A 24,480-nucleotide genomic window follows, 5' to 3' on the forward strand; every position below is an offset into this window, starting at 1 on the left:
TAAGCAATGGTAGAGGTCATATACTGTAAACTACTCGGCAGTGTCAATAATGTATGGGCCAGAGTCAGGCACACTCAAAATTTCTTTAGGAATTTTCTAGTTATTTATAGAATATGATAGCAACTATTCTAAATAATGTATTTTGTGCTGTACTGTAGCTATCAATGCTGTCTTAACTTGCACTGTCTGTCTTGCACACACTCAAACAAACATAAACAAACACACATGGAGTCTCTAATTACCATTTTCTGTCTCCATAATTTCCTTTTTCCCACTGGGGTTAACTGGGTTGGTTCACCCAAATGACACAAAAAGCACATTTCCTCATTTATCTAGCCACTCAGATAGTTTTGTGTTTTTTGCTCTAGTTTTGAGACTTGTGTCTGTCAGATTTCTGCCTCCACCCCATTATAATAAAGGTGAATTCAATTTCATTTGTGGGGTTCACATCATTTAAAAATGAGATTTGAAAAAATTCTGTAGCAACATCTCATTCTAGAAACAGTGTCACCGTTACTGAATGATTCACACAGCTCGCTGTGAGCAGTAATTTGGGTGATCCGACCTTTTGATTGATATTTCCTTCCTCACAACCCCTCACATGTGTAACTATTCTCCATCACCTTGTTTTTTGTTCCATTCAGGTTTCTTGTAATCCAGTTATGTTATTATGTATTGTTATTCTCTTTTTTTGCTTTATGTCCCTTGGGTTTTTTCATCTCTGCATGCACTAGTAATTTGCATCTTTCCTGGGTTTTTTTATTTGTTCCCAGTGACTTTCATCACAATTTCTTCTTGACCTTGCCTGTATATTTTATCTGTGCAAGCAGGTTAAGCAGTTTTTTTCTAAGAGTTACCTGTTTTGGATTGAAAACTTTTAATTCAGGTGCATTAATGATCTACTTTTATTCCCCTCTCTTCTCCTCAGAGCTGATTGGTGGGACACCCAGTCTGAAAATTAACCACGGTTCTGGGACCCTGGTCCTCCAGTTAACAAACAATGTTGGGGTGGCTGACAGACGCTGGCATCGCCTTGACGTGCGGAGCAACAGTAAAGTAAGAGAAGTGCATTCATGCTTACACCTTTACATATAGTCTCTTCCCGTGTATGAAAAAGTCAGATTCATTTGTACAGAGTGCTTGGCTACAGTATACTCACATATGCACATACTACGCAGCAGCAATGACCTCTATCCACTCTCCCCTCAACTTAAAGGAAGTGCGCTTCACTCTCGATCGATGTTCCAGTGCGATTATCATGGAGACAGAAGGAGTGGACTCGTGGGCAATGACAGAGGACCGCTCATCCTGTGAAATCCGAGGGGTCACACCAAACAGGGACAAGTAAGATCAGTAATTAAATGAAACAAGTCTGACCAGCACTGCACAAAACATAAACCAGGCCGCTCTTCTGCATCCTAAAAGTTGCGAATAAGCACCTCAGGCCTTCAGTTCTGAATCTTGAGATAAATAATAAATTTTATAATAAATAAATGAACCTTTATGTAAATAAATAAATAAATAAATCTGGCCTACATGTTTGTTTTCATGAATCCTTGTATTTATGGTTGAAGTAGCCAACAATTAGGGTTTAGGAAATTCTCCAGAGATCCTTCTGGGGTTTTTCTTGCTTGCAAACTACTAATCTACTCAGGTTTTATTCTCTTCACTGTTTTTAAATCTAAAGCAGTGCATGGCGCACAGGGACACTGTCTAAATTCCCTGTGTCCCCACAGGGGTAAACAATCCTGGAGACAGCAATTTGCAAAGTGGTAAAAGGGAAAAATGAAGAATAAAGTCAATTTTACATACATACAGATGCGGTAACTAGGTATGCTGCTGTATATTAAGGATATGTGTGTCAACACTAGTTTAATTGGATAAAGTTATAAGATAATGGTTATTTTCATGTTGATTAGAGACCCAAAACCAAACTCCAAGTTCCTAGAAAGTTTTCAGGTTGACCACAAGTTCAAAACTCCAAATTATCCAGTTAAATATGTGAAATCAACAAATCCTCATCTTTTTGCCTTATAATTGACTTAAATGCTTAATCGATTAGTCCTAACAATTAGCAAAACCTAGCTGGAGCTAGGCATCCCTAGTGCTAAATTCTAAGTAAGTAATACTTGACAAACTAAAAACGGCTTATGTTCCCTCAGTACTCAACATTAAGAAGAGTGATGACCCTACAACAGGTATATTTAAAGATATGCATAGTCTTACAGTTTTTCTTATAGTAACTTGTATCTAAAGTGTTTATGTACAAGATGCATGGAATCATTTATCATATCAGATAGTGACTCAGACTGTTTCAGGCTCAATGTGTTCAATTTCTCAGTGTACCGGGCTGTCTGCTCTGGAGGAAAGAAAATGTTGATGAAATCCTCAGATATTATCTTTAAAATGCCAAATAATCTTTCTGACTATGTTTCTGTTCATAGCCGATTCTGCTTTTCTACAGCTGAGATAGTTTGTGCCATTGTGGGCTCGGCCTGCCACTGTGCTCATTGTTTTGTTGCATAATTATGCTATGAGTTTATGAAGCTCAACAATGTACATAGGGGCTTTACTGCTGCTATTAATGTTAAATAACTAATAATAAATAATTATAATAATCATTTTAAGAACTGATTTACTGTGATCACTGTATTCAAGTTTCAACTTATTAGGTAATTGTGTCATTAAACAGAAAATTAACAAGTTAAAATTAAGAGTGAAAACCTTTCTGTTTCATCAACTTTGTGCAGGTACCTTTGAAAATAGCAAAGAGTTGTTGTGCTGAATCAATTTGTGTTTTGAGCATTTCAGGCAAAAGTAATTTACCCATCATGCATTTATTTTCACAATAAGGGAAAAAGAATAAGAATAAGATGTCACATTTGTTGTCATAAAGAAGTAAAAGTGAGCACAGCCTCTGCAAGAAAAAGATTGAAACCATGAATTTTAACCACGACAGATAATATGGTGTGTACAGTATGTTCTTTTTCTTCTGCTTACATTCAGTGTTTCTTTATATTGTCGGTTTTGAGTTTTAACCCTGAGAACATTGTGCCTGCGTACTTTTCTTTTGCACCTATTTTCTTTGTCTGTTTACTTGTAAAGTGAGAGTTGCTTTTTGTTCCCAGGTATATGAATGGAAGTCTTGTAATGCAGCTTGGAGGGGTCAATGAGAACATATCATATGAATACCCACAGTTGCAGCACAAACACTACAATGGATGTATAAGGAACCTATTTGTGGACAGCAAGGTACAGTGTTGAGAAAAGCAGAAACACATTGCCGTGAGGCCTGTTTATGAATCCTGTTGTAGATGAATAGATTGCTATGTTGTATCCCTTTATTCCTTACGTTACGGTGCTGGAGGACTCTACTTCAATAGGAATGTAAATTTGGCCCTGAAGGCTACACTAGCAAACCTGAGGAATTCTGATGTTGCTTGCGCTTCACTTTTTCTTCTGGTCTAATTCCCTCTCGCTGTCTCTCTGTGAGTCTCTGTAGTCAACACGTAGCTGCTGGGAGTTTGCTTGGTCAAAATATTCTATCTATGTTGTTTCTATACCTTTTATTTCAGATGTACAGTATGTGCTTCAGCACAATTGGAATAAAAGGGACAGTGATTATTTACTTAAAGTAAAAGCAGCTATAGCACAACTTAGAAATACTTCATTACAAGTGATCCTGCATCCAGAATTGTACTTAAAGTTGACCTGTGGAGCTTTCTTATAAACTTTTCTGTTTACATTCAGTGTTTCCCACCAAAACGCATTGTTTTCACAAGGTTAAGCACAAACATGTTGAGAGCATTTCCTTCCTCATAAAATATTTACAAAGCCTGCATTGTTTTTATCCATGTTAACTCGACAGCAGTCTTCTTCTGTACTGCATTTTGTTGGCACATTGCTTTTTTTCTTGGCGCATTGCCGCCACCTGAATCAGTGGATGAATGGAAATTGGCAGGAATTTTATAATTTATTATCTTGTCACATTATCTGTGATTGTTTGTGTTTAAAATATACTCTGTCATACTATTTATGTACGGTCTATAGTACTTTAGATGTTATTTTTGTTTTAATTGTACATATTGTTGAACAGTTGATCATAATGTGTATAGTATTCTAGTTTTTCTTGTTAATAGCACTGTTGAGAAAGATCAATCAAGATGTGATATGTTATTAAACAGTCCAGCAATCAGGTTTCAATTTATTGCATCTCACATTTAATAATAAGATAGAATTTTATTTCTCAATCTGCAATCATATTTTCTTTCACTTGTCTACTATTATTGCAGGGACAGAGACATCCACCCTTTTAATGTTCCTCCACACACCACTTTTTCTCCTTTTGAATATTTTCTCCTGTTCCTTTCATTCCGTTCAGCTATATGACCTTGGTTCACCAGCTGAATCTTACAACACTGTGCCAGGTTGCTCTCTTATTGATGACCACTGCACCAACACGGAGCTACTACCCTCCTGTGGCAAGAGGGGACGCTGTCACGGCGAGTGGGGCTCCTTCAGCTGCCTGTGTGAACTGGGGTTCACAGGGCCTCAGTGTGATCAAGGTAAGAGTTGCTTTTAATTGACCACGATGTTTGCAGGGAAAGTACAGTGAGATCTCTGTGGAGTTAGGGATTTTAAGCCTCACAAAGTGTACAATCCAAATGGGACATGGGAAATTCTGTGTTCCAAAACGTCACATTGCTGCTGTAGGAAGATAACCTCGCCTTACATAAAGTGCTTCTGCAGAACAGCACGTCCTAGCTTTGATATCCTCGTGTATTTCCCTGTATGACAGCTGAATTAATCAAGCAAGCCTTCTGTGTTTTTGATTGACAAGCGGCTCCAGAGTTCTCCTTTGACGGCCGGAGCCACATTCAGTTCCAGCTCTTGTGGTCGTTGCCTGCGCGACAGACAAGGGTCCAGGTTGGGGTTCGGACACGTGCCACTGCTGGTGTCATCCTCAGCTTACTTTCCCAAGAGCAGAATGAATATCTACGCTTGGAGGTGAGTCATGGCTGGTCACTCCCCTCCACCTTGATAGCTCTGATTGTCTTGTTTGTGGGCCTGAAAAATGATGATTAGGGCCCAGACAATGATTGCTGCAAATGCTTGTCAGGCTGGGAGTGAGTAATATCAGGGTTAGAGACATATGGGTGGATACAGAGGGGGCTGGTGATTGACACGTATGTTCTCGACAAGGTCTTTCAATAAGTCTGTGGAATGTTGCTATTGAGAGGCTGCTATTTAAAAAAAACTTAGTTTATTCAAGGTTATTTCTGTGTCTGGTTAATGTTTCAAGCACTGTTCAGTATGGCAAGAAAGCAACTGCGCGCACTGTAATTTGAGGGCAGAGTGTTTTTAAGTGAAGGTCAGATTTCCTGCTCTGTACTTGAAGGTTTTGACACTGCTTGCTTCAAGTGTGAAGCTCAAAAGTCATGTCTGAATGCATGCATGCTGCTCTCTTTGCCACAACCCAGGGTGGAGTGATTTTTCAGGAGACAACTCTACTTCACTTTGCTAAACCTTCATAATAGCATGCCTCCCCTGCCTGACACATTCTTGAGTGGATATGAAGCCAGTGTTTCTTGTCAAACACTTTTGTCTCATTGACTGACAGGCAGAGTGTGAACAGCACCTGGAAGTAAATGGCTCTGTTAGGACTGTCACTTTTGGCAAACTCACAGGTCAGCTGTTTGCAGTGAACCTGTCTTCGTTATGGTATATTCCACACCACTTGTCCGTCTCGCTGCTTGTGCTTGTTATTTGTTAGACGTCATTGTTTAAAACATCGGCCTCATTTCTTGTTCTTCTATGGGTCTTTACACTACATGAGGAAAAACAATGTTGTCCTCTTCCCTTGTTGCAGTCCCACTGTGACAGGAAAAGGAAAAGGCTGTAGCCTTTACTGTATGTGGGCTGTGAAGCCTCTCTGTGAAACCCTCTCTGGAGCTGAATTGGTGAGCTGTATAAAACATCTGATGTCTGTCTGCGGCAGCACGCTGAAGCATTTTCAGCCTGGTTGTCTCAAAGCTCTTAGAAACACTTGAGCACAAGCCTGGTGTGTTTGCCGACAACAAGCCCTAATTTAAAGGGTTGTCTCTCTCTCCTTTCTTTCTTAAGGGTAGATATGGGATAGAGTGCACACTGAATAAATAACCGCACTTTCACACAAAGGTTACCAGGGGCTAGCTGGGTATAAACAGCATGCAGTTCTCCAAGGAGTATGGTGCCTCTGTAAAGAAAACATTTATCTAATGCATTCTGCAAGGGGAGTTTTCTGGGAGTGAGTGGCACTGTTGACTACCAGTAACCCCTTTAAGAACAGCAAAATCATAGTTTGTTTTTTTTTGCATCAAATGTGATTTTAGTTTGAAAAGTTCTGTAGAAATTTCAACTTCAGAAATTCATTTGAACATTTTGTGCTTAATGGTGATTGCGTAGATCTCTGGGGCACTGCAGAAAGCTTCTATAATCAGATTTTTTCTTGAGTATTGATTGAGTTCTTTGTCCTTTGCTCATTTTTGTTGTGGACTTGAGGGCAGGATGAGGCAGTGGAGAGAGCACAGTCAGCTTTTACCCTGTGTGTGTTTCCAGTGGGGGAGACGCATTTGAGATGCCCATGCTGAGGGAGCAATAGTTAATGCAGGCTGGGCTGAATGTGAATTATCTTGCCCCACTGTTTCCAATTAAGCTTTGGACATGTACAAGCTGCAGTTATGGGAGCCCCTCATTGGTTGAGTCCATTGTGTTCGCTCATCCTTAACTGCTGAAGATAATTGTTGTTTCTTGTATACCTTCCCTTCGGGATGACTCCGGCTCCTGCCATGCAGTCATGTGTATGGCAGCTCTGCAAAGCATCATAGCTGCACAATTGTTGAATTATTTTTTACCACTGAAATTTCCATGCCATTTTTTTCTGGTAGATTCACCACAGAGAGTCTTTTCTGGGTAGTTAAGTGTCACAATTCTTGCCTTGCCCAACCTTTGCTGCCTTTTCTTCACCACGGGAGCTGGCCTACTTCTTATAATGTTGTTATGCTCATAAGATCTGTTTTGCCCATCAACACAGCACAATATGGCTAAAGGCCCGGTCTGCCAGTTTAGAATTTGTGTCACCCCGTTTTACAGTTTTATTCACACAACCATTCCAGGCCTTGAAACACAAATAGTGTGACTGCAGCTGATACAAACCAGATCAGCTTGTTTTGATTTACCATTGCAGACGTCTTCTATGTGGAGTACAGTAATAGACTCATTAAATCTAGATGGAGCCCATCCAAACATTAACACATCTATATTATTTCTTTGGTTCTCTTGTCTGTTTGAATGCCTGCATTTTAAATCAGCAGAGCTCTGCTATGTATCTCAGGTTATTCAGGGACTACTGGCTGTTTTCTACAACCTTGGAGATGGAGCCTATAATCTGACACTTCCCCACCATCGCCTCGATGATGGAGAGTGGCACGAGGTGGAACTGGATCGGTATGGCAGAGAGTTCACCCTGCGGCTGGACGGAGGTGGAGGGAGACGAGAGGTTACAGCCTCGCCTGGGCAGAGTCAGGAGATCATCATTGACCCCTCTGTGGTGATGCTTGGAAACTATTTTCCCTCAGGACACAACCGGAGTTTCCTCGGTAGGTGGCTGCTAGACTGTTTTGGTAGAACGAAACAGAATGAATGGAATGAATTAAGATAAATGAGTGAAAAGGAATTAATCATTGAGTGGAAAAATCCATAGACAGGGTAAATGAATTAACAGATTAATTTGTAAATAGATTAATTGGCAAACACATACACTTAACATGACATGTAAATGAGTTAGTGCTTATTTTTACCACTTCACAACCTGACCCAAAGGTGTTTTCATCCCTTACTTTTAAGCAGATGAGAGAAAATGAGTCAGTGGGACTGATCTGTAAATGCTGTGTTAGACCTCTTGCTACCCACAGAGTGAGCAAACTCACCAGCAGAGCAAATATCCTGCAAAAAAAGAAACCCATGCTGACAGCTTAGCCTCAGGCTGTTTGGGTGTATGCATGCGCGCGAGCGTGGGTGTGCATTGGTCTGCAGGTGTGTCAGCGAGTCTGTTTATGTGTGTCAATACATGTGTGTATTTGAGTTTACACCCCTGCCATGGTGTAAATGTGTCTCCATAAAAGATTTTTCCGGAGGACTGGTGTCTTAGTGTGTCTTTTGGCATTGTAAACTCTTTCTGTTTTTTCTCACCCCACCAGGCTGTTTTCGAGATGTGAGGTTTAACGGCCGCTCTATCCCTCTGGATCGGGAGCCGCCTTCAGAGGGGCTTCAGGTGGTCACTTCGCAGGGCGTCTCCATTGGCTGCTCTTCAGAAGCCTGCAGGAAACATCACTGCTCCCCCCCACTGGTCTGCGTGGATCTCTGGAGACACCACGAGTGCAGGTGCTGTAAATATACAGAATAAATAACCCAATGTTAATTACAGTATGCAGGCACGTTCTGTACATAGTTACACAAATAAATCCAGATACAAGGACTGCATACAACAGCCTTGCTTATAATAAAATTAGTAACGCCAGCACTCAACTCATAAATTGTATTAAGACCTACACACTTGCACAGTATGTATTTCTTACAGCAGTTAAATAAAAGAAAATAACCTTTTGGAAAGGAACTTACTAAACCAACTTACCAAATGAAGTAAATACTTTTTAAATGGAAGATTACTCACATAATGTAAAGTAATTAATTCACAATATGAAAAACTGCTACAGAGGTGGGTCACATTAGGTTAAGTGCTTTTTATTATCATTTGATAGCTATAAACAAGGTCTGGTAGTCAGCATTTATATGTATGAGTTTTCAAAGCAACAAAAAAAAGATCCAAAGAAGACAAATCATCTGTGACCAGATTTCAACTCGGTCCAAGAATACAATATGTCAAGGGGAACAGCCTGGAAAATGTAAAATGATGACATATATTTCCAACAACAACCAAGTAACAAAGTTGGTTGGTGAATATTGATACAGTAATTGGTTACACAGCAGTGTCTGCAATGATGAAGAGGCGTTTTTTCAAAGAATGTTTGGTACAGCTAAGAGAACCTTTATAAAGGGTTTATAAGCTGTAACTGACTTTGTTAATGTTTAATAAATCATTTACTAATTATCTACTTTGTAGATGAGTTATAAGACATTAGTCAGAACAATGTATGGGTTGCCAGGTTGTGAAAAATCTTTTTGGCTGGCACTCCATCATGAGTTTGTCCTTTTAGAGAGCTCATCAGGTAGACCCTGCAGAGTATCCAGACCACAATCCATATATTCAAATGGATTATTTTTTTAATTACAACCGCATACTCAATGGATTGTTCTGTATCAACTTTATTAATGCATTATTAACATCTGCTGATGACTTATTAGAAAATAGAAACCCATTAATATTTATTACTGATCATTTAATTTAATTACCAACATCCCTAAAATTGTTCTAATTGATGGCTCGTAAATGGTCTATAAAACCCTAGTAAACCATTTATCAATAATAATGAAGTCATTATTTACAATTTATAGCAAATACAATTTGTGTCTGATCAGAGTTTCCTGCAACACACTTGAAATCAAACTGTCCACCAGATGGCAGCTATGCTGAGTTCAGTCCTGTTCTACTGTCTGTGTGTCAACCTAAGAGAATAGTGTATAACAGCAGCAACTGTGAGAGTCTTGGCTGCCCCTTTAAACTCTGCAGGACCACTAATGTCCTGGCTGTGATTTCAAGACTCTGAGACAGTGTGAGACTCTTCACTGTGCTTGGATATCCATATTCTGTGATTGCAGCACAGCCTCAGGATACAAAGCATTGAGAGACGTAGGGGGGCAGGGGTGAATGATATTCAGGGGATATTTTGTACAAATATACTGAGGGACTACTACTGCAAAGCCAATCTTAGCTTCTCGGTTTCTTTTTCTCTTTTTTTGTCCCAGTTACAGTCGGCACTGTAACCTTCAAAGAGCATATCTTTGAATCTGAAATAAGAGGTGTAACTCCTGAGGGATTTATTTTTACACTGTCAGCTTAGGTTTCATGGCTCTGTAGAAGTCAGTGCTCCTTTTATCTGACAGCTTCCCAAGTGTCTCTTGTCTTCGCTTTATACTGCTGTCTCATCTGTGCATAGGTGCCCTCCAGGCCACATGACCAAAGAGAGCTCCTTGGGCAAAGTATGCGTCTACACGCTGTGCGCCAGCCGACCGTGCCGCCACGGCACCTGTGTGGCTCACTCTCCGTCCCGCTACTCGTGCCACTGCAGCGAAGGCTACCGGGGACGCCACTGCGAAGTGACGCTCGCCATGTTCCACAACGAGGACAGCAACAGCCTCAGCCTCAGCTCCATGTTCGCCATCAGCATCTGTGTCATGGCCTTTCTAGGTAGCTATGTCGACTATGTCCTCTTCTATCTGTGGTAACCCAACACTGTCATCATCTCTTCTCGTGTTTTTATTTTGTATTTTGTATGTTTTTTGTCTACCAGTGTCTTTCTGTTTCATCTTTACATATTGATTTTCATCCTGTTGTATTTTTTTATAATTTTTTCCTCATCTTCATGGTATAATTCTTGCATTATGTTTGGTTTTATGTGTATCATCCACTGGTTTATTTGTTTTCCAACCCTGTTTGGTTCTGTGGAATCTAAATGCACATATCTTGTAGTCATATTGATCTCTGGACTTGGACCAGGATGCGATTTCTCCATGGGAGGTTGGTGGAAACATGAAACAAATATTTTCCCTGGAAGAGAAGCAGGGAGGGAAACATTGTATGTCTTAATTTGTGATTCACAGGGAAGCTGTAAAAGTCCCTGGAGAATATGGGAGTTTCTTTATGTGTTTTTCTATATTTCTCATCACTTCTTTGTCCCCCGTCTGTTCCAATGTTACGCTCTGACTTCAGATATCAATTTCACTCTCAGCCTTATTTTTTATCCGTCCAACTTATTTTATACCCAACTATCCACTCATTTTACTCCCTTGATGTCTTTTTCTTTGCATTTCCTTCCACATTTCTGTGTACATTTCTGTTTCCCATGTCACCCTAAATGTGACCATATTGTGCACTTTAGTGTTATGTACACTGTTCAGAGGTGTAATCAGGGATCACTTGCATCAAAAAGAAAGTGTGGGCAGTTTTTGTTGTCTCTTGCTGTCTGTACTAGGATTAGGTTAGCCTAGGTTACTTGTATGCTAATGGTTAGATTTAGGTTAAGTCTGTTACAAAGTGTATTTATCAGAATCACTCACAGTCTTAAGGTCAGGGGGTTAAACCTAGTTATAAACAAGGTTAAAGGAGTAGTTACTTGATTAGAGATCTGGCACGCAAGAAAAATAGAACAGTAGCAAACAGGATAATCTAGAAAAACATCTTGTGCCAAAGTACAAAATGCAAAAAAAACATTTGAACCATTCACAACAGCAAACAGCATCTCTGTGTCAATTTGGAGGAACACTTTTGTTCACTGTGTATTTTAAAATGAAAATGAAAGCATGCCAGCTGGAGAATAATGTACCAGCTTAATAGAATGTGAAAAATAAGCACAAGGACTATGTCTTCAAAATAAAAGCGGCAGCCCCTGCCAGAGGAGGTTCTGTTCTGCTGATGTTAAATGGGTACATTTTGGGAATTATTTTCTAGAAAATTAAAATTGCACAACCTTTGAATTAGACATTTAAACGTATTCATTTATCTTTGAGAAATTAGATATTTTTACTGTTCATTCACATGTACTGTCAACTTTCAAGACTAAAAAGCTTGGTAACCATGCATTTCTGAGATAATCTAGTGGCTCTTGAAAGGCTTAAATGAGCATAAGTGCTACCCCATAATTGAGCATGTAATCCTTCAATTTATTTGAAAATTATCTAATTGGTTACTTTTGATCATATGTCCCTTTATGATACAACTATTTACTACTGGAGAAAGTAAAAAAAAGTTCAGTAATCTTGTTTTTATGAAAAAATAACGAGAGCCTTATTTATAATGTAATACAAATCAAGTTGACAAAACCTTTAGCCCATGATGTAATAGTGTTTTTAGCTAACAATGGATTTGCCTCATAAATTAACATCTGGGCATTGCATTTGTGTGAGACTGTGAGTTTTACAGACATTTAGGTTTTTTGTTTTCATGCAGTCAGCACAATACAGAGTCAAGTGCTGACTGCATGCTGTTTCCTTTCAGGCCTCGGGTCTGTCGGGGCTTTGATTGACACATTAGCGGGTGCACATTGTTCATTATAGACTCCCATCAGTGAAAACATAGTGTGGCACAGAGATGTGATGAATAACTTGTATGTTTATCAAAGCAATAGAAATATACAGTTGAGTTCACAATATTATATGACACAGCATAGAAAAGAATGAAGTGAGAGAATGTAAAAAGTTTTTTATAGAATATGTAAGTAAAATCTGAATTGGCTGGGTGTGGGAGATTCACTGAAAAAACTTCCCTTTGAAGATTTTGACTTGCTGGATGATCTTAGGTTGCGCTGTCATATACGGGGTCATAAGTTCAGAAATGTATACCAGAGCTAGACTACTGACTGCTTTGCAGGTGAGGGTTAGAATTAATAAGTATAAGATAAGGCTTATGTGGTCTTTGTAGTGCCTGTTGAGAGTCAAGCTGCTGAATTTTGAAGTTTTAAGTTTTATGACTGAGTAGGTAGTGTTTTATAAGCGAAGGTATGATTGCAAGGATGACTTTTTCCAGCAGCTACGCAGGACTTAGAAAGATTATTTTTTTAGTCGAAGAACACATCACTTTATTTTTATCTGCACCAAAATTGTATTATTATAATATATATAATATAATATATATAGAATATTAATAATATGTTTTGGATATATTTTTTCATGACATTTGGTATTTAAAGTGAGACAGAGTATCAAAGAAGTAAGGCCAGTCGGGCCATTTGTCTCCACAGACAGGTACAATTGTGTATCTATTTTAAAATGTAAAGACATTTTATATTGGTCCATTATGTGAAGTGGAAGCACATACAAACTGAAAAATAGAGAGTCTAAAATTGAACCCTGAGGAACACCACAAGTTCACAAGTTCACCACAAGTAGTTTCAGATATAGAAATACAATTGATTGATAAATCTTATTTTTATTTCTCAATGAATCAATCATTTAATCTTTAAAATGTCAGAAAATAGTGAAAAATTACCATAAAATGTCCCAGAGCCTTTGGTGACATCTTCAAAGTGTTTGTTTTGTGAAATTATAATGTAAAAAACTGAGAAAAGCTGAAATGAACCAGGGACTGTTTGACATTTTCTCAAACAATGACTGAGATGATTAATCAGTTATCAAAATAGTTAGTTTCTTTGGTGCCCGACTGAACCATTAATTAGCTAATGTATCTGTACCTAATGTACGTGCTGATGACACCGGTCCACTTCTGTAAACAGTTTAATAAAATTGCATGGTTGATAGTGTCATAAGCTGAGTTAAAATCTAATAGGAACAAGATTCAATATCTACCTACATCTGCTGCCAGCAGGGCCTTTTTAAATGTATATGCATTGATATCTCTACCCAAAACACTACACTTGTGTCTAAAAAGATGAACTAGCCCTTTATTCATTGTTAAGGCACGACAGGAGAGGGCTGAGTTAACTGTGTTCGTTTTAGGCATTGTAGCTAATGAAATGTGATTTTTCTGGTCCTCACAGTGATAGAAGACAATGTGTGTGTGCGGCTTGCATGTTTTTGCACTCACTACCCTCCACATCGCTGTTTATGAGTTTTTCTGTCAGAGACTGGCTTATAAAACGCTTGGGCAATTCAATACACTGTCCCTGCCTCTATAACTGACTCAACATCCCCTCCAGGGCATGTGGCTGGTATTGGGACATCAGTTATTGTGACACTTGAGAGTGAAACATATGAAGCGGTCTTCAATATTTGATAATGAATTCAAAGATGATAAAGTGTGGCCATGGCATCATTCATGAAAATTCATGTGTTGCTTGCATGCAAACTAAAAGAAGGTGCAGTCTATTGGAAGTAGCCTGCTCACTGTAGCTGATGAGGCATTTATATTCAAGGCATAAACCTTTCACCACAACAATAACCACCTGACTGTTTCTTAATATAACTCTTGGATTGGAAAGAGCTGTCTTTGGTGACTGTTATTACATTTTCACACCTTGAGACATTTTTTTAAATAAAATAAGCTAAACCATTGTTTCTCTCAAACCAAAAACCAGGAAGGAGAACCATTTCATCACTAGTTCTGAATGTGGAAGTAAAATGAATCCAGTGGTCGGGTTTAATGAACAGCTGTTTTTACAGTATGTAGTTGTTTAATGATGACCCTCATCAACACAGGAACCACTACCATAAATACACACTCACGCGCTCGCTGCACTAAGCGAGACTGCTAGCTGGGTGCTAAATTAAAGGGGGACTCCTGCTCTGCCTCAGCGTGCATTAAAAGTTAAAATGATCATCCATTATTAAGTTTTACATAAGCCATCACAGACAGAGCAGAATGTGAGTTCAGCGTGTGCTATTGACAGAGCACAGATGAGCTGATGTCTGACCAAGCCTCATTAGTCCAGCATCAAATCTGACACTCTGTTTTTGAAGAATGGAAGAAATTAGCTTCCCATATGTTCTCTGGATGCCAACCGATCATGTAAAGTGCCTGTTCTTTTTTATTCCCTGAAAGGTTTTTAAATAAATGATTTCAACTCTCCCCCATCTCTCACCTGTCTCATTTCCCCCCTGCTTGTTCGTCAGTTTTCTTTCCTTCTAACCTCCCATTGATGTTTCATTCATCACAGCTCGTTTTTCTTCTCATTACCCCCATCCTGGACGTGCTGTACAGTGAAAGGGTTAAGTGTTTTGATCAAGCTCTGTATGAAGTTGTTTACTCGCACACACTCATTCATAATGCACAGTCCAGTCCAGGCTAACATCATAATACCCTGTTCATAGTAATGGTTAGAGGGCAAAGAGGCAGCAGCATTATGGATTGATGAATGTCTGCCATGTTTGTTCTCCACCTGAGAGATATTGATCTCACTGGAATGCTGCTACACACACACAAACACACACAACCAGAGACCCACACAAACTCGTGGGCCACGTAGCGGCTGCGAGGCATGAACGGGGCCAACAGGCTCTTCTCAACAGGACCAGCTAGCTGTGTGTGATGGTTGTGAGTGTGGGTGGTGAGTGTGTTGTGTGTGAGTGTCGTGTTGTGTGTGTGGTGGTGTGTCGTGTGTGTGTTTACCTGCGTCTGATTGTGTGTGTGTGTGTGTGAGTGTGTGTGTGTGTGTGTGTGTGTTTACCTGCGTCTAATTGTGTGAGTGTGTGTGTCTGTGTGTGTTTACCTGCGTCTGATTGTGTGTGTGTGTGTTGTATGGAGGAGTTGTGCCTCAGCCCCTCTGCGCTGCGTATCGAACCCCTCCCCTATAGAGATGCGTTGAATATCAGCTGAGGTGACGACGAGGTGAGTGCAGGCCTGCAGGCAGCACCTCGGAGCAGGTACTTCTGGAGGCGAGAGGGAGGCCCCCGGCACCTGGTTGGCCTCATCGAGATTCTGGTGTTTTCTGTCAGTGCACTCCGGCCCAGCGGTGGGGGAGCCAGGTCAGCTGATCAATACCATTCTCCCTCCACACCACACTGAGGACGAGGAGCGAGGATCGAGAGGGCGGGAGGCTTACAATCTCTTTTCTCTACCTGATATGAGAGCAGCATAGAAATAGAAAAGCGCAGCAGCTGGGATGTTAAAGATGTTCCAGCCACTGAATAAATAGAGATGATGATTTTTAATTGAGACAACATTTTTTTAAGCAGAGATTATCTCTCAAGGAGTTGTTTTCATGTCTTTGTTTTTTTTATGAACACCTGCCTGTTAGTGTGACCCCAAAGAGCCGTTGGCGCATTATTCTCTTTTCCAAGCAATTACTTTAAAAAGAAAAAAAACAGACTAATGTGATTACCTTGCATTTCTCAGGAGATTTCCAATTACACTGATACTTAGCACGCACCATATAAACTATTCTAGTTGAAATGGATCCTATCTAGTGTGAGAGATAAAAGCCGATGCCAGACAAGAAGCCAGAGAGGAGCTGAAAAATAGGAGCACTGAAATACTTAATGAGAGAGGGGGGAAAGACAGAGGGAAGTTCCAATACAGAAAGACAAAAAAAATGAATTACAGAGATAAAAACGAAAGAGGACCTAGTAAAAAAAAACAAAAAACAGATAGCGAGGAAGGGAAAAAGAGAGAGGGATGGCAGATGGGAGAAAAATATTGGTTGAGATTAATGGACTTTAAAGGTCAGTCCAGCATGTTGTATAATTCAGCACACAATAGCTGTGATTGATGTGTATGCTTTAGGACCTTTCCTGCTCGGCTCCCGCAGCATTCCGGTCCAGCGTTCAGCCCAGCCACCGAGGCTTTGAGTTTAAGCTGAGAGGAGTACAAATTCAGTTAATAGGTTTCCAAGGAACTGCAGGGTCCTTGATAAGACAGGAAACAGAGAGGCAACATCAACGGGAATAGGTTTAAATGTGGTGCGTTTGTTTCCATGTTCGTTCCATTAGTGCGTCTTAACTGCACGGGCAGTGATACTCATAGGTCTCACCTGGCAAATCAATGTGATGGAAAATCTATTTACAGCTTAACATCATCTGTCCGCGTTACCTTTTTATTTAGGAGGATGCTGGGTGTTATTTTACAGTTGGTGAAAAACAAATATGCGCAGCCGGTGTCGTATTTCCCAGTCCGTCTGTGTTTGTATCATCACTTTCCGCTCACGTTGTCAATTTCATTTTCACCCAAAGATGTGTTTTTCTGCTCACACTCTCGTTTTAATTATGCGAGCGTGCTCCCGCTGTGTTAACCTGCTCTCTGGCACCCCTCAGTGTTGATGCTGGGCCTGTTTCTCTACTCCTGCTGGAGGAGACACAAGGGGCTGAAGGAGGGCGTGTATCATGTGTCTGCGCACCACGGCGAGTGGGAGGACATTCGGGAAAATGTGCTCAACTACGACGAGGAAGGCGGAGGGGAGCAGGATCAGGTAAACATGCTGGTATTTAGAACAGAGCACCAAACACAACCCCTGCCACCGCTTTATTAAGTGATTATTATTATTATTATTATTTATGGATTTTAAATGTCATCACACAACATTTCTGGACTTTTTAAAAGGGTGAAAGAAACAAGTTGTACAGAAGCTAAACCAGCAGTGCTTGACAGAGAGCAGTGTTTGTTGGCGCCTTCAAATGAAAAGCAAATATCAGTCCCCTGGAGACCTAGGCATGTGAGTTAATTAGCAGAAATTAAGCAAGTAGACACCAATAGCTGTTAATGCCTCTGTTTTAATAGTGCTGGTAATAGCAGTTCCCCCTCTCTGCAATCAGATAATTAATTACTTGGCTAATCAATGGTGCTGTTGTTGCCAACGTGTCTTCCTCCATGGTGGATCTTGCTCTTAGTCTGAGGAACAGGTTCATTTGGTAGCAGGGGCATTAGCTGAGCTACACTGCCCTGTGCGCAGATTGGTGTCATGTGGCAATGTTGTTTTTCATTATCTCTTAAATTCCAGAAAAGATTACACGTTCTTTCTTCCCCTCCCTGCTTTCCCCTCAGAATGCCTTTAATATGGTGGAGCTGCAGCGCTCCCTCCAGCCCAGCCCGGCGCAGTCTCTCCGGTACAGCTATCCACAGAGCATCATCTCCTACCCACAGACTAAGCTTCCCCAGGACAACAGCAAGAAGGGGGTGTCCAACGGGAACGGCAGCGCAGCTATCGCCTTGCGTCTGGCCATCCCCCCCTCAGAGACAGAGACCTTGCCCTCCCCTCTGACCTTCCGTCGCTCCCAGAAAACCCTCTCCTTCTCCAGCCAGGACTTGGCCCGCTACCTGTGTGAGGTCATCAGGGACATGGAGCACCCGGGGGAGCTCAGCACCATGACCACACCGCGCCGTACCTCCGGAAAGGAGCGCGGCCTGGCGGCGGTGCGCTCCCTCAGCTCCCTCAGTACATCTCAGGGTTCAGAAGTCAGGCTTCAGGCGGCCCAGGGCGCCCGGCAGGACAGGTTCAAAACCCTCCGAGCCGTGGTTAGCGATTTGAGAGGAGACTCCAAGACTCCAGAGGGCCAGAGAGACAAACTGAAGGAGAGCAGAGGGCAGCTGAACTGTGAGAAGAGTGGGTGAGGCTGCACTCGGAGAAACAGAACTGAAGGTTGCAGAAAAGCAACACTAATCAGAAGTGGTGGAATTCCAAAGGGAGATAATTAAATGTGAAATACTCTGAGACTGGGAGGTTGCCCAGGGTCTATGTGAAGTCTGCTATAAATGTACTGTATTGATGAAACTTTGAACATTTAAGTTCTTTGATATAAAAGATGTTTACCAATGAATGATCAGCTGTGATGTATTGTTTACTTGGCATTGCACCGTACAGTATTTACTCCACAGAAAGCACTTTTCTGGAAGTGTCAAAACTATCCATGTCATACAACTCATAAGAGTAATGTCCGCAAGTGCGACGGCAAATGAGGTTCTTTTTGCTGTTAATGACTCATGAAATCATTTATGTGACACAAAATGATTTTGTTTCATTTGTATTATCTATTTCCTTTTAAATAAATGATTATCTTTGATAATATTATGAGCTTGATCTTGTTCAAACGCCAGCAGTGATCGTTTTTTTGAAGTTCATCTTTCATCATCAAATGTTGGTCTGGCTGTTTTTTTGTTTTTCATTTTTTAAGTCAAAATGTTTGTTACTTTATGTCTGGTGTGGGTCAGGTGTCTTTGTTTTTTACCTACACATGAATAATCCATCTATGTATTTCCAGTTTTATCTGTCTTCCTTTATTCCTGGTGATTGGGATGACAACATTCATGACAGAGAAATAAACTGGGAAAGCTGTTCGTGTCTTACTCAGCTAACTATTACCAGCAACAAGAGCCTTTGATGGGAAGAGCAAAGACAATTTCAGGATTAATCATTCATGTCCAGACCCTGCAGCCTCCTGACCTGAGCTCATGGGAGTCTCCAGTATGAACTCAAAAGCGGTGGGGGCCCCGGCAGGTCGCCCCCCTACACCATACTTAATTAGCCGGCATTATAGAGTTAAACAGCTGTGACACTGCAGCGAGCCGTTGGGGGGGGCGCACAGAGCTGCTGCATGCTGCTGATGGTCTTGATGTGTGTATCCGGTCCATCCACACACCTACATAATGCATCATACTGAGATGTGAGAGGCAAAGAGGATGGTTTTAGGTCCCTGTCGGATTTTAAGGGAGCGTCACATTTATCCATTTTGTATTCATGAGTCTTGGTGTTCACCCACATGAAATACCAGATCTCTCTGTGAGCTCAAAGATCACCACAGTCATGCTACAGTGAATCTGCTTCTCTATATGGTTATTAGTATTATATATATATATTATAAATTGATTCAGTCTTGTTCAATAGTTTCTGAGATCAACATGTCGCATGAATGAACACTGCCACCTATTGGCGAGCTGCTGGCACCACATTTGAGCCAAACGAGCTCATTACTTCAGATTTACTTGAGTTCTGCAGTACAAACAAGTGGGATTTCCCACAGTGGGATCTGAGGCTCCTTGAACGAGTTCATGGTTGTTTCTGGCATCATGAATTACAATTTAGCTCTAACATTATTACAGTTATTAAAAGTTGTCCGAGTTCTGTATGCATGATGAGTGTAAATTTAAAATGCAAATGTATTTTTCAGCTATTTACATTTTAAACAGATTCATAATAGAGTCTAGATTTGAATTAAAAACAAAATTAAATTGTAAATGGGGCTCTGGTGCAGCATGCATATCTCTTTCCAGATCTTTGGCTTCATGAATGTTGAGAGGCTACTGTTTGAAATTCCAGGATTCAAGACCATGAATCCCCAACTTCTCCAGTGGAGCTGCTAGCCAACAGATCAGACTGTGGTTATACTGGGCAGCTGGCCAGGTGTGACTGTGAGCAGGAATAAAAGAACAGAGCATTGCTCTCAGCAAAAGTACCCTGAATAAATAAAGGATGAGATGAGAAACATCCTGCCATTATTTATTTATTTGAATAGATGCAATTTACCTTTCAGCCATTAGAGGACACTGTAAGTCCATAAACAGCAACAGCAGCAGCAGGGTATACAGGAGCAACCTGCAACAGCACCTGAGGGGCAGTTACAAAGGACAGAATGAGGGGAAAAACATCACTGAATGTTTTGATAAATATTAAATGGATGTGAATCGTATGCTATAGCTTTCACAGCCGCCAGATCTCAACCCAGTTAGCCTATGGGAGATTTTGGACCAACATGTCAGACAGCCTTCTTCACTACTCCATCATCAAAACACCAAAGATGGAAGCAGTATTCAGATCGTTTGTTTAAGTAAAGGTACAAATACCAGAACGTAAAAAAAAGGGTGTGATTAGTAAAATACTCCTACTAATACTTAAAGTATAAAACGTAAAAGTACTCAATGCAAAAATGGTCCCTGTGACTGGACTTATTAGACTAGTTTTAACTACTATATACAGTTAGATGGTGTAGTTCAGCAGGGGCAGATCTATAGGGATTGGCATAGGGAAGCTGCAACCCCTAACATGCACGGCCACCCCAGTTTGGTGTCAAATACTAGCTCTCAAATAAATTGAGTTAAAAAAGGAAAATTAACACATCATTTAATGATCTGTTATTTAGTAACACAAGTACGTATTGATTTCTAATGCTATAATTTTAGATATTTCTATTCACTGCTTAACTAATGTGCCACAATAATTTAAGTTTGAAAAGATATCTTCATTTGTAAGTTTTTCCAAGCAAATATTGATATATGTGATTGTAGCATATATTTCTGCCACCCCTTAAAATCTCTATGGCACCCTCTGGCCACCCCATGTATATTTCAATAGATCCTCCCCTTTGTGGCTCCCAATCTATTAGGTGTCTGAGGGGTCGTGAGATGATAAATGGGTTTGGGAATAAGCAAAAACAAAGCTAGCTACAGAAAGTTGTATTTATTGTTAGCCTTTTCTATAATCTTAGCTTTTTTTGAAATATTGGATAATTTTTCTTCTTTGGGTCCAATGCATTGAATGGAAATATCTGAGAGGTTCAGAGGGGAAATCACTCTTTGGTGGAAATGCAAACAACTCACAGTCTTTTGAAACATGACAAGTGACCCAACACAACCTACTTTTTTCTGTAAAGGTTTAATACACGACAATGCATTCTGCTCTTTTAGCTCGTCATATGTTTTTTATGAAAAAACACATGATGACAACACAACATGAAAAAAACAGTTCTTCAGTAAATACTTGCCACAGCTGCTAAACACCACATGAGGGCATATGTTGTTCATTCTTACATTAGGCTGGAGTTCAGAGACTTGCACCACTGAAGCTGTTGTGGGGGCTCATGGTAAAGAGCAATGGAGCGCTTCAGATTTTGTATTAAATACTGCTGATCCCAAAAAGTTAAACCCCAGAAATGAGCAAAGTTTTTATATGTGATCAACCATTTTAAATCTAAAAGATTCAGCAGAATGACAACAGTATGAGGCAATATTTACTCAGGGGATATCAGGATGGATGATACACTGTGTCCTCTTGCACTACAAGATACATTTCTGATGAGATCTCAGTACAGAAGGCATGGGTGGGGGAAGGTGGTGGTGGTGGGGCAGAGTCTGGAGGCGGAGCAAAACAGGAACAGAGTGTTTGATGTGACAGCTGGAGATTGTAAGAATGAGGGGTGACACAGAGCTCCAGCATCCTCAGCCCTGGTCGGTCATCCAGTCAGACTGTCAGTCAGTCACTCTCTGAGATTCCAGCTCTGTTTACTCTTGTGTTATTAACGTGTGTGAGTGTGTGTGCCCGTGTTTATCCTCAGGCAATGGATCTGGGAGAAGTGACAGTGTGGCGTGGCCCTCTGTCAGTCGCCCAGTAAAGTGGCATGCGTGTCAGCTCTCCTGACAGACGCTCTCATCCTGCTGGCCAACGATGGCGGCTGCAAATGTGGGACATGTCTTGTGACAGAGCGACACAGCCTACACGACAACTCGGCGTGCAGACAGGACACGAGCAGTCAAGTTTGATGTGAGGGGGTCACCACTGAGGGCCCAGGCTCTCAGAGGGTGAGTGAAAGCTGCAGTGATCTCTGCACAGCTGGAGATGCAGCGACTATGCTACACCTCACTAACAATCTCTAGCTCCTAAATGGGTGTAAGAGAAACCTGTTTTTGTCAGAGATGGACTGATGTGCCACATGTAGTATAACATAAATACATCATACATACAATACATCATAACTAAACTCATTCTGGGACATTGTTAACAAATAAGGTAATCACTGAGAGGTTTGGCAGCCTGTACCTGCCTCCATACTGTATTTAAAGTGGTAATCTTAAATCCTGCTTAATTTTATGACTGGTGGTGACATAAACATGGTCAAAAGTGCTGTAAATCTTGTTTTGTAGATTCATTTTTGATGAATAATTGTTACCAGCAAGCCTCTGTAACAAATAAGTTGTATTTCCTGTGACTGCTTCACAATAAAAGCGACCAGTTGAACACTTTTAATGTGAACTAACAGCAGGAGGAAATGTTTGGTCTGCATTAGCAGTAACTTAATATTGTTCTGATACAGCTGTGATACAGTGAGACTGGTATCAATGTGATACAATGAAACACAGTAATACTGGACCACATGCTCTATTGTTTCCTATAAATCCCTCCTGCGCAGCAAGGCAATTTCAATTCAATTTGAATGGCAGACTCCTACCAATGACGGTCACTACCAACGAAGGTTGCTAAATAAAATAAATGCCGACCATGTATAATATCAAAAATGGGGGTTGAGTTCATAAAACATTTAAGGACATAACTTTAAAATCTGTCTAAATCTTCTTCAATGCTCTATAGTTCAAGATTTGGAGTTTACTGCAAGGAAAGAGGAAGAGGGTCCTTGTTCTTACATGCAATGGGAATTCAAACTTTCAGAGATTCTCAGGGCAAATGGCAGATAGAGGGAAAATGTTGAATAGAAAATCAATTCAAACATGTTTGCCCTCCTCAAGAAATCAATGAACTACCACTAACTGGTTATAGATAGAAGGTTTTTGAAAAACAAAACAATTTACATAATAAAATGAACTGTTTAGATCACATATGCCAAAGTAAAAGTTTTTCCCTCAGTTTGGACAGTTGTGAAGGAAGGGTCACTATTAAGGGACTGTCCACAAATGATTAGGGGGATGGTGGAGGTTACAGAAGGGGGAGAGTTATTTTTTGTTATTACTGACTGCAAGGGTAGTTTGAGTAGTTTTTTTGTTTTGTTTTGTATCTTAATTATTTTATGGTTTAGCTTTTTAACTATTATTATTAGTATTATTTAATACAGATGGCAATATTTGTATCACACAAGACAAAACTAAATAAATAACTAAAAAGGATAATTGGACAAAAGGGCAGAAATACATAAAAATACAAATAAATCAAAATAAAAAAGTAAATAAATACAAAAACACAATGTTAATTATTATTATATTATTAAACATTATTAGTGGAACGAATTATACCAACCTAGAATTATATTTTAAAAAATATTAGAGGGAGTGTGTTGAATGTTTTTCAAGGCTGGTGTCAAAATAAAATCTTAATAATGCTGAAAAGAGTTCCTCTCCCCATCCCAGTAATTTCTGTACAGTCCCTAAATCAACTACTAAATGAACCTTGTGGTACATTTATTTCTCTACTGCAGTTCCTATGGTCAAGAATGGAATCTGAACTTCAGCTTTTAAGTCAAAGTATAAAAAAAAGTCATAAAGTTGCTTGGGGAAAGAAAAAAATGTTTTTAACATCTTAAATTCCATTACACCTGGGCAACTCCAGATGTAATGCTAACAAAGATTATGTGATATGATGGACAGCTGTCCCTGATAAGGGAAAAAAGCTACTTAACTGTTGTTTCCAAGGTCAAGAGTGAAATTTGAACCTGATGTAATTTTTGGATGTCCAAACTATCAGGAGTCTGGTTGGTTTTATGTCATCCCATCATGCAGTTCTTATCCACCGCCCACAGATGGCACTCTTTGCCACACCTGAGCTTTGACTCACACCACTGATCTGTGCTCACATCAAGATCCTCAGGTTTCTTTTCAAACAGTTGGATACTTCATCCCCTCCCTGTGTGGTTCACTCCGCTCTGCAAGGATGCACCACACCACCTCCCAGAAATGTGCTGGCCGCAGTTTATCATTGACTATACTGGGAGCATTTAATGGCACAATCGTGATGGATTCTGTGAGCAGTTGATTTATTGATCGCTGTCCTCCGCTAAGCTGTGAATACTCAAATAGTTACCAATCACTTCCAGAAATCACCTTCCCACGCAGCCTTTCTTTTCAAAAGTTGTAAATTGTTTTTGTTCTGCGCCACAGGTGACATT

At 40.3% G+C, this 24,480-nt stretch overlaps 1 protein-coding gene across 1 annotated transcript in view; it reads left to right on the top strand.

Annotated features, from left to right (window-relative positions):
* The window catches only part of LOC118330634 (neural-cadherin-like), an 82,835-nt gene extending 64,280 nt beyond the window's left edge, over positions 1–18,555 (top strand). The window contains exons 24-33 of the mRNA XM_035665259.1: positions 929–1,056; positions 1,217–1,344; positions 3,129–3,252; positions 4,382–4,565; positions 4,841–5,007; positions 7,373–7,637; positions 8,238–8,421; positions 10,155–10,405; positions 16,918–17,072; positions 17,645–18,555. Of these exons, the coding sequence (XP_035521152.1) occupies positions 929–1,056; positions 1,217–1,344; positions 3,129–3,252; positions 4,382–4,565; positions 4,841–5,007; positions 7,373–7,637; positions 8,238–8,421; positions 10,155–10,405; positions 16,918–17,072; positions 17,645–18,211 (2,153 nt within the window). The 3' untranslated portion in view covers positions 18,212–18,555. The remainder of the gene's footprint in view (positions 1–928; positions 1,057–1,216; positions 1,345–3,128; positions 3,253–4,381; positions 4,566–4,840; positions 5,008–7,372; positions 7,638–8,237; positions 8,422–10,154; positions 10,406–16,917; positions 17,073–17,644) is intronic.
* Positions 18,556–24,480: the final 5,925 nt, after the last annotated feature.

This window comes from Morone saxatilis, unplaced genomic scaffold (assembly GCF_004916995.1).
Source record: "Morone saxatilis isolate NCDOM2014 unplaced genomic scaffold, NCSU_SB_2.0 Contig2, whole genome shotgun sequence".
Taxonomy (NCBI): Eukaryota; Metazoa; Chordata; class Actinopteri; family Moronidae; genus Morone; species Morone saxatilis.